The sequence below is a fragment of the Lycium barbarum genome, chromosome 4, assembly GCF_019175385.1.
Source record: "Lycium barbarum isolate Lr01 chromosome 4, ASM1917538v2, whole genome shotgun sequence".
In the NCBI taxonomy this organism is placed as follows: domain Eukaryota; kingdom Viridiplantae; phylum Streptophyta; class Magnoliopsida; order Solanales; family Solanaceae; genus Lycium; species Lycium barbarum.
This window is the reverse complement of record NC_083340.1, coordinates 148447839-148459604: the sequence shown is the minus strand read 5'-3', so window position 1 is coordinate 148459604 and position 11766 is coordinate 148447839. Positions and strand designations below refer to the sequence as shown.

General features: G+C 34.2%; 1 protein-coding gene across 1 annotated transcript; it reads right to left on the bottom strand.

Moving 5' to 3' along the window:
- Window positions 1-1305, bottom strand: LOC132638026 (BTB/POZ domain-containing protein At2g24240-like). Its single transcript, XM_060355019.1, has one exon. It carries the CDS (start codon window positions 1303-1305, stop codon window positions 1-3), a length of 1305 nt encoding a protein of 434 aa, XP_060211002.1.
- Window positions 1306-11766: the final 10461 nt, after the last annotated feature.

The following is an 11766-nucleotide window of genomic DNA, read 5'->3' as shown; positions in this document are numbered from 1 at the left end:
CTATGGACGAGGGGTCTCCCATACATCAAAAACATCTTCTCTCACATGCAGAGCAAAAAGACGGTCACCACCAATTGAAAAATCATAAATTGGACCGCCTTGACTTTGTCGAAGCTCTGATATTGGAAGCCAATTAGAACCACAATACACTGAAATTATATCGTCTCTTGATGAAAACAATTGTCCCTCGTGAAATGCCAATTTGGGAGAACATAACTTATTACCCGCCCATAATGATGAATGCTTTTTGCCCCTCGGAGTTTCTCTCCATTCTACACTTGCATCAGTAGTACTCCTCAAATCCATGAACCCCAAACGCTCATCTAGATCTACTACACAAATGGAATTACTCTCCTCTATCGCTATCACGTCTCTAAACTTTGTTGGATCAACAACATAAGGCTTGTTCACGCGATCCCTATCATAAGACCACGACAAAACCACCGCGTTTTTCCTAAAATCTAACAAGTTGATGCAACAACAACTAGCGACCATCAAACAATTGGTACCATGTAACCATTGCAACCTGATAGCATTACTATTCGACGAATATGGCAAGAAATCCATCTGCTTACCTGTGACTTGGTCCCAAACACCGATCACATGCTTATTGCTAGTGCTTTTACAACTGGAGAATAACTTGTAATCCGAGCTAAAACTTAGTGCACCTGGTGTATACCCCTTTCTTTCATCGGTAACCTGAAATTTATACCTCAACTCCCCTGTGGATGCACTGAATAACCCCATGCCTCCACTACCTAGCTTTACATTAGAACTAATCACAATATTTTCGGAATCAACCCAAGAAACATCATTGACCCAACAATAATCACAAGTTATTGTAGGTTGCTCTTCTAGCATCCAATTGTACACCTTAACAATACGACCATATACCACACAACAACAGCTATTCGGGCTAGCCCGAATAGCAGTAGGCTCCCTTATTGTTGGGCCTGTTATAGACCCGGCCAACCGGAGCCTATTGCCATCAAACGGGCCCCATTTAGCTGACCTAACATGATCCAGAATGCCATAATATTCGGCCTCTCTGTATAGGTGCTTTTTATCTATATTCGGAGGAATATAAAGCTCCCCAGTTCTTAGTAGGTTAAGAAGGACGGCGAAATAATCAGGGTCTCTATCAATGAAGTGTTCAGTGTTTGCCGCATTAGAATGTAGGTTCCAATTCTCATCAAACATGGCTCCAAAGAATGAATTCCTGCCAGCACCCGCTAAGGTTGTGGCCGTAGTTTCAAAAAATTTCCCACCAACATTGAGTTTCACTCTGTCTTTCTGGCTTTTCATTATTCAAAAATGTTGTCGTGCCCTGAAATTCAAACCAGTACTAATGTAAGAAAAAAACTTCTTGAAAAGGGGGAGCTACACATTAGGTTGCTCGCCCAGAAATATTTACTGTAGCTAGCCAATATACATACATACTCCCTCTGTTTCAATTTATGCGAACTTATTTCCTTATTAGTCCGTGGCAAAAAGAATGATCTATTTCTATATTTGAAAATAATTTATCTTTATGAAATAATTTATAGTCACACAAAATATATGTGACTCATCTAACACTACAAGTTTAAAAGTTTCTCTTCTTTCTTAAACTCCGTGCCCAGGCAAATGGGTTCACATAAATTGAAACGGAGAGAGTAAATATTTTTGCCAATATACATATATTATATACTTATAATTATACATCCGCTGACGATTTTTTTATAAGAATCCTTCTTTCTCTTCTCGCACAATTACACTTTGGATGGTTGTAACTTAGTTGCTTTATGATATATCGTATTATGTCGTACTGTGTGTTGTAATAAATTGTATTGTATTATTTTGATGAATACAACGTTTTGATAGATCGTGTCGTTTCTTGTCATTGCATAATTTTAGACATCAACAATTTGAAGTATAAACATACAAGAAAAGTAGGATACAATTTAGATCTGTCATAAAAAGGTATAAATAAAGGATATATATGGTTATTAGCTAATAAGTAAAGAAAAATGAGAAAAAATAAATAAGATAACGACGCGATAACACCAAATCGGTCTTTTCATAAAATGTGACTTTTCATCATTACGTAACGAGATTTAGCGATACGATATAATAAAATTTAAGTGTTAATGATCAAATCAAACATTGTGTAAACTAACAACACAATACAATATAATCGGATGTTGGAACATTCATAAGCTTGAAAACTTAACAAAAATAAGAGAGTTTAGGCATACATAAAAGAAGAAAAAGAGCAACATATTACGATGGATAGATTCATATGCTAATACTCATACAAAAAGAAAATCATTCACAGAAAAAGTTCAAGATTTTTTACCGGACTCAGAAGAATTCAAACAAGGAAATACTATCTGGGAGATGAATTCACTTCTGCCTATAGAAAATTTGGTCCATGAGGTATTTTTATATGTGTGAACTTCTCTGTTTTTAAAAATATTTTAGAAGGAAATTTCTTTTATCTAATCCAATTAGGATTCGTCAAAAAGAGAAAGAATATCTTATCACTATTCTAATTAGGAGTACTCGCAAAAAAAGGAAAAAAAAAAAGAAGAAAGCCTAAATACATAGATAACCCTTAAACTTGACATGCATGTTTTATAAGTTAGACATTTCAACTTAACTAGTGATCAGATAGACACTTTTACTTGAAAAAAGTTTGTCACATAAACACGCGTATCCATAAGACTACGTGAATTCATTGAAGTTTCTGTTAGAAAAATATTATTTTCTATTTAATATCTCAAAAATAAAATGACTATTTCTATAACGTTTTTTATTGGCTTTAATACAAAGATTTGATTCTATTTTATTAGCTTTAATTGCAGAATTCATTTGACATTTTCAAATGGTATTATTATATTCAATTTCTTAATTAATGGTCTTAATGGCCAAATCTTGTCTTTATGGTTATTTACTACTCTTAATATTTTTGGACGTTGGCATATGATTAATACAGTGGACGTTGGCAGAGATCCTTCTTGTGCTCATGTTGTTGGATATGGAAATATCAAGAGACAACTTCTACTATATATTCCTAGGTCTTTTCTTTTGTGGAGAAGATAGACACATAATACGATAGAGCCAAACATACTTCCTCTCATATATTTTAGTATAACATTTTATGATATATTTTATTGCTGGGTTGTATAAGATAAATCTTTGTTAGATTCTGGCTCCTAGTTTTGTACTAGAAGAGCTTGTTGAATCCTGGGGGATACACCCATACCGAGTGAAATATCCTTAAGGACAGTGCCATTGGCATGCCTCAAGCTACGAAGAATTCTCTACAATTGTTCGTGATCAAGTATTTTTCCTCAAGCTTAGAAGAAGTTCCTACAAGTGTTCGTGTCGAAAAGAAGTCATTACAAGTGTTCGTGATGAAGAGAAGTACCTACAAGTGTTCGTGATGAAGTATTTTCCGTAAGATTTCCAACAATCTTAAGGATATTTCATGCTATGTTCTTACGGAAAATTAAAAGAAAATAACTTAGTACAATCCGTCTAAGTTTCAGGTATGTTTCTGAATTATAGTATAATGGAAAAAAAAAATATGATCTAAAAGTAAAGTGGTAATGATTTTGATATGATTAATTTATACTTTTATTTGAAACTTTTAAGTTGTGCTTGAATGTAGTTTTAGTGATTATCTTCTCTAAGATTTAATATTAAGTTGTGGGGCAGATTTCTAGTGTAAAAATTATAAGTGGGTTTATCATGATGTTCTACAAGTTTGAGATTTTGTGGTGAACATTTTTATATTGGATAATGTAGACTCTGAAATTAATCATGTTTTTTTTTTGTCTTAGTCATTTGGGTCAACAAAATGCTAAATACAATGAATTGGTTTTGGGTTTGTGAAGAATTTGTGTTGTTGTTATATTATTTTAGGTAGTTCTTAAATAATGTCCAAGTCATTTGTATATTTGTGGATAATCTATATTTGAGGTGGTAAGATGAGTGCAAAGATATGTATAATAATATGCATCTATATGTTGTGATAATTTATGAAAAGTTGGCTTGAAATTGATGTTTATCTTTATAGATTAATTATGGTGCAAGAATTTGTAGACCTATCTTTGAAATCTGTGTTTGTATAAGTTGTGTTCTTTGCACATTGAAGAGATTTGGTAAATTTAATTTAGGCTTTAAAATTATCTTGCTTGATGATTTGGATGAAGAAATGTTGAATTATGACAAATTTCTTTTTCTACAAATGTGAGATATTTATATGGAAATTTTACTTTGGTCCTAATATTTTTATGAGAATGATGCTGGACAAAATCAACTTCATGTGTCAAATGATATGGTATTGATCAGATTCTGCAACACTAATAAAGAAGGTTTTGATGGGAATAATTATTATTTTGTGTGTGACGAACTATGTCATCATGTTCATCAATGTTGAGAAGATTCGGAGAATGATAATCCCGCTAATTAAAAATAATTTTGGTTAAGCGGATGATATATTTATTGTGGTCATTTCTCGAGCGAATCTTTTGTGGCTAATGTAAGATATTGGGTGTTAGATGACTTTGATACTACTAATCATATTTGTGCAAGTAAAGTTAATTTTGAGTTCTACACTCAAGTTGAAGAAGAAGAAAAATGATTTACCTATGTTGGTGATTCAAGAACTATTTAAGTTCTTAGAATAAAAAAAAAAATCTTCTTAAAACTACTTTTGAAAAATATTTATTGATGATGACATATTGTGAGTATAGCTATTTGGGTGAGTTATATTATTAGCTTATTATTTATAAGATGAAATGTTTTATGAGAATTAGTAATACTACTTGTGAGGTTGTGAAAGTATTGTTCCCCTATTTTAAATACTTTGAAAATGTGGGGGTTACGGTACTATGAGGCATGAAAGTCCTTACTTTGAAATTTTTAAAATTATGGGGGTCATGATATCTTACTAGAGTTATTTTGAGAGAATGTTTTAAAAGTGATAATATTTCAGTTATCAATTTCAGTTGGTCTTGTTATTCAAAATGTTTTTGAGAAAAAAAAAATTATGGTGTTATTTCTTTTCTCGATACATGATTTTGAAAAGAAGCAACTGATGGATAAGTGTTATAGTGAATTAATATTTGATGTACTAGAGAGGATACAATGATGCTAAGTGGATCTCAAAATCCACTAGTGAGTATGTGTTACCCTTTGAGGGGGTGTAATAATTAATATGAAAATAAGCCAAAGTAGACCATAATGAAATATGAGTTTATGGTTTGAAGTTGGCTAGTGATGAGGTTAAGACACTTCTTAGTGAGTATTGAGGTTGGAATAAAACCAACATGTATATATTGTGGTTGCCAAACCACATTAGTTGTGTGAGAAAATAATTTCTTAATAGCGCTATTGTGAGATGTGATAGTTTTTATAATTGTGTGAAGTCTGAGGTGAATTTGGCCGATTCACAAGACTAAAAGAAACATCGAGGGGAATGAGACTTTTGTCATTTGAGAAGATTAACAATGATGGTAACCCAACCTATGTGATTGGAGATCCCATGAATTAGGTTCATATGGGTAATAACAAGTCATTAGTTGATCAAAAGTGCACTATTAAACTATGTCCCTTCCTATGGTGCGTGAATATAGTGCAAATCTGCAAGGCAAAGTGAGGTTGAGCTATAAACTCTTAATCCATTACCATATCCTTTATAGGTGGTGTATTGCTCTGCAGAATACACTTGATGGGTGGACCTATATGAGTGTGGAGTGGTGCCGCTCCTATGAAATTGTGACGGATTTCTAGAGCACTCATGAATACCAGGACACGCGCATGGCCTCTTAGCGCAAAACCGCGATAACGACAAAGATTGTGCGAGTATGATGTGATAGAATAAGACCATGAGCTTACAAAAGAATTTTTGGTTCATAGAAGTTGTAAACTTCACCAACTATTCTGTAAGTTTAATCTTGTTTTATCTAGGTCTGGTTCATAGTCTACGAGACACCAGATTCGACGCATTGTACTCATATATGTAAACCCAGCAAAACTTCTTATTTTTATTTATTTTATTATTTTTGAGATATATGGGAGATTGTTAGAAAAATATTATTTTCTATTTAATATCTCAAAAATAAAATGACTATTTCTATAACGTTTTTTATTGGCTTTAATACAAAGACTTGATTCTATTTTATTAGCTTTAATTGCAGAATTCATTTGACATTTTCAAATGGTATTATTATATTCAATTTCTTAATTAATGGTCTTAATGGCCAAATCTTGTCTTTATGGTTATTTACTACTCTTAATATTTTTGGACGTTGGCATATGATTAATACAGTGGACGTTGGCAGAGATCCTTCTTGTGCTCATGTTGTTGGATATGGAAATATCAAGAGACAACTTCTACTATATATTCCTAGGTCTTTTCTTTTGTGGAGAAGATAGACACATAATACGATAGAGCCAAACATACTTCCTCTCATATATTTTAGTATAACATTTTATGATATATTTTATTGCTGGGTTGTATAAGATAAATCTTTGTTAGATTCTGGCTTCTAGTTTTGTACTAGAAGAGCTTGTTGAATCCTGGGGGATACACCCATACCGGGTGAAATATCCTTAAGGACAGTGCCATTGGCATGCCTCAAGCTACGAAGAATTCTCTACAATTGTTCGTGATCAAGTATTTTTCCTCAAGCTTAGAAGAAGTTCCTACAAGTGTTCGTGTCGAAAAGAAGTCATTACAAGTGTTCGTGATGAAGAGAAGTACCTACAAGTGTTCGTGATGAAGTATTTTCCGTAAGATTTTCAACAATTTCCAACCCCAAATAATTAATAGTAAGGGTAAAACAGGCATGTAATGGTAAATTATGTCTTGGGTTTTTAAACTGGACAAATAAAAATGGATAATTATTTTTAATATAGAGAACAAATAAAAATGAACAATTATTTTTAGTATAGAGACCAAATAAAAATGGACGGTCTAGGTTTCCCAACATCGATGAGGAAGAAATTAGAGATACGATAGTCATAGAGGAGTGTAGTTCCATTTGTGTAATAGATGATGATGCAGGTCTAGGTTTCATATATTTAAGGGTTAACGCTCAAAATGTACGATGGAGAAGACAGTGGCCAATGGATGATGATAAAACACGTTGTTATCCCAGATTGGCATTTCACGAGGGGCAATTATTCTCATCAATGGAAGATAACATTGCAGTTTATAGTAGCTCTAGTTGGATTCTAACATCACAGTTTCGACAAAGTAATGGTGGTCTAATTTGTGATTTTTCAATCCGTGGTGACCGTCTTTTTGCTCTTCATAAAGAAGAAAATTTTATTGATGTATGGAAGACCCCTCGTCCATTAATTATATGAATCTTTATATCCTAGTTTGACTTGATTTTCCTCTTTATCCTGATATTTTCAATAGGTCGTTAGAGTTGGTTGGTGGATCAAGAATATATAGCTGATGATTTCAGATAGACCTCAGTTGGAAACATCATGTACTATGTTCTTGAATGGTGAATATCATAAAGTGATTAAAAGTGAAATGCTATATAATATGTTAATCTTGGTAAATACTTACCCAATTGCGCTCACCCGGTGTTTACCTCTTACTTTTCCATATATGGTTTAGTGGTTTAATATGGCCAAATATATTAACCCCGATTAAGTTATAATAGTCTAACAACACATGTCATGCATCTATTGGTTCGATGTATATATCGAGCGAGGATAAGTCTCTACCGTTAATATTCTCAGGAACCTTCAAATAAAATAAATTCCAAGTTTCTTTAAAACAGATATTCAATCAGCTATCTTTTTTTAGATGCCTGGTATGTCGAAGTTTAATTCTTTATGTAGCAGTTCTATATCAACTACATGACCTGCACATTTTGATATATTTCAGTAGGAATATTCTGCTATAGTTTCATAAGAATTTGTACTGCATCATATATCAATATTGTTAACTTGAAAACATAGTCTAATCTATCCGAATCGATCAGTCAAACAAAAAGAAACTATTCTCAATCAAATTGAGCACTGAATCAAGGATACTATACTTAGTTGCTTATATATGATAAAATATCAGCAAAACATAAAAATATACGGAGCTAAGGACAAAACACAAAGGTGGCTATAAATGGTAGTGAATTTTAAAGATCAAGAACCGTTACTTATACTTAGCTTTTCTTCTCGCATCCATTGATTTTACTTCTTTGTTTAGATTCAACAAAACCATTGAATTAGGTCATACATAAACTGTTGATCCATGTATTACTAATCTCTGCATAATTTGTCTTCGAACCAAATGACCCCTAAAGGTTTAGATCTCTATATTATGTACTCAAAATCTTTTTGCTCTGTCTGTTAGACTTTGCTTCTTCTTGTGCAATTATCAATGGAAATATAAACAAGCCCTCAAACTTAGCCTCAGCTAGCAAGTATGCCCTCTAACTTTGAATTTGCACAAGTAGGCACTTCACCCACACCCCACTCCCACCCACCAACTTACGCGCCCACCCCCCTCCAAAAAAAAATTCTTTTGATTCCTTTTTTATTTTTATTTTTTGCACCCCCACCCCCAACCCTCACGAACTCAAACCCAACCCCATACCCCCACCCACACCCCACTCCCACCCACTCCTACGCCCCCACCCCCTCTATTTTTTTTTTGATTTTTTTTATTTTTTACACCCCCACCCCAATCACTCCAGTAACCCATACACCGCCCCCTCCCCCCTGCACCCTACCCCCCACCCACCCCCCCAAAAACATTTTTTTTTTAAGTTTAAATTTTTTTTCTGAATTTTCTACACGACCACATCCCCCATCACCCTCCTCCCCCCTTGCGTGGAACCCATACCACACCAACACCCCCCCCCCCCCCCAAAACCCCAACCTTTTTTTTTTGAAGTTTTTTATTGTCTTTTGCGGGTTTCTACACCCCCAGACACCCCTACCCCAAAAAAAATATTTTCACCCCCCCCCCCCCAAATATCCCATCACCCCTTCCAAAAGTTCTAATTTTTAACCACGCAAACATTCAATTTTTATAATTGTCAACTTTCTATCAATTTTTTTTGGAGGGGGGTGGGGTGGGGTGCAAAAAACTAAAACAAATGTCAAAACCTTTTTTTCAAAACAAATATTTTTTTTTGGGGGGGGGGGGGGATGTAGGGGGCGGGGTGGGGGTTGGGGTGCAAAAAACAAAAAAAAATGTCAACTTTTTTTTCAAAAATATTAATTTTTTTCGCAAGGGGGGTGGGGTGGTGGTACAAAAAAAAAAGTCAAAACTTTTTTTTTCAAAAAAAATATTTTTTTTGTAGGGGGGGGGGGGGGGTGTGTGCAAAAAAACAAAAATAATGTCAAAACTTTTTTTCCAAAACAAATTTATTTTTGGGCCGGGGGAGTGAGGGGCGTAGGGGTGCGGGGGTGGGGGGAGGGGTACGGTGCAGGGTGGGGTGGGGGTGCAAAAAAAACGATAAAACATTTTTTTCAAAAAAAAAAAAATTGGGGGGTGGGGGGTGCAAAAGACCAAAAATAATGTCAAAAATTTTTTTCCAAAAAAAAAATATTTTTGGTCGGGGGGGTTGGGGAGGGTGAGGGGGGGGGGGAGGGGGCGAAGGTGAGGGGTTTGCGTGGGGGGTGCAAAAAATCAAAAATAATGTCAAAACTTTTTTTCAAAAAAAAAATCATTTTTGGGCGGGGAGGGATGGGGTGGTGGGGTGGGTGGGGGTTGGGAGTGGTTGGGGTTTGGTGGTTGGGGTTGGGTTGGGTGGTGGTAGGGTGGTTGGTGGAATGAACTTATTTTCCCTACTTTTATTAGCGAAGTCATTTTCCCCAATTTTGAGGAAAATGTTTTTCAAAATTTTTGATCAAACGAACATGAGAAAATTAGAAAATATTTTCCAGGAAATGTTTTCCTCCATGGTGTGTTATGTTTTCCTCCATACTGAACACACCCTCAGTCAGCTATCTTTTTAGATCTTTGGCATATTTTAGCTTAATTCTTTATGTAGCAGTTCTATAACTACATGACCTGCACATTTTGGTATATTTCACATGAACAAGGTAGGAATATCCTGCTATATTTTCATACTTATAATTTGTACTGCATCATATATCAGTGTTGTTAAATTCAAAACAAAACCTAATCTATCCGAAGCGATCAGTCAAACAGAAAGAAACTATTCTCAATCAAGTTGTGCATTGGATAATGGAGGACACTACTTAGTTGCTTGTATGTGATAAAATATCAGTAAAACATAAAAATAAATGGAGTTAATAACAAATCATAAAGGTGTCTATAGCATGGTAGTAAATTTTAAAGGTCAAGAATCGGTACTTGTATTTAGCTTTTTCTTCTCGCATCCATTTATTTTACTTCTTTCTTTAGATTCAACAAAACCATTGAATTAGGTCATAAGAAACTGTTGATCCATGCGTTACTAATCTCTGCTTAATTTGTCTTCGAACCAAATGGCCCCTAAAGGTTTAGATCTCTATATTATGTACCCAAAATCTTTTTCCTCTGTCTTTTAGACTTTTGCTTCTTCTTGTGCAATTATCAAGGGCATAATATATAAACAAGCCCTCAAACTTAGCCTCAGCTGACAAGTATGCTCTCCAACTTTGGATGTGCATAAGTAGGCACTTCAACTTATCTCCACTTTGTCAGTTGAACACCCCAACTTACAAAATGATCATTTAGACACCTCCAAAATTTATGTGTCACATCAGTTCCACGTCAGCATTGTGTTTACGTGTTTAACTTTATACAAGTTGAGGTGCCTACTAGTGCACACCCAAAGTTGGAGGGCATACTTGCCAGCTGAGACAAGTTTGAGGTCTGTTTATGTATTATGCCATTATCAATCGGATATATTTTATTATCATATTTGTCTACTATACTATGTATTGTTCTCTTCTTTCTCTCGTGTTGTGTTTTTAACTTTCATGAGCATTTTCCTATTGACCCCCTTATACCAACTTTATAAGTAGGCCAAAAAGCAAATTCGTAAATAGATGTGCATGAATGTAGTGTATTGAGATGATAAGACATACTCCCTCCGTCCAATTTTACTTTTCACGTTTCGCTATCAAACTGCATAAATTTTGACTAATATTTTAAGATGTATTTTTTCATGATATTAATATGAGAAGACTTCCAACTTATAGTATTTTTCGTATAATTTCCGAATATCTATATTTTAGTTTTAAAATATTGAATTAATCTAATTTAATTTAGCTTCGAAGATTAGTCAAGTTGACTCTCGATAAGTGAAACGTGACAAGTAAAAGTGGACAGAGGGAGTACTGATAAAAAAGATGAAGAGAGAAATGTATCAAGACAATGTTTTTGTACATCAGCATGATCTAGGTACATACTGTCTACGTATATTTTGTAAGTACTTATCTTAATTAACTTCAAAAATGAAGAAAAAAATCACTACATATGAAATAATGCTGACATAAATGTGTAGCCTTTGGCAGTTATTGAATACACACTATTTGAACAGCCTCCAAGATTTTAAAATTAATAAATTTACAGTCTCAATCTCAAGTTTCAATGACAATCTTTACATCCTTACCTTGAAACATGGAAAGAATAAATCATGGAGAAGCTAAACAGACACCAAACTCTTCGTATGCCAAAAACTAGCTCTTTGGGAATTGGTATAGACTGCCTACTGATGCCATTTTGTAGGTGTATAAATACCTTACTTTTCAGCACAATGTCAAGTTCATTTCAGTATTTTTTGGATACTTTGAATA

Bases quoted from the DNA above. Each gene is read 5' to 3' on its own strand.
- LOC132638026 (XM_060355019.1), bottom strand. From the start codon at position 1,305: ATGAAAAGCCAGAAAGACAGAGTGAAACTCAATGTTGGTGGGAAATTT.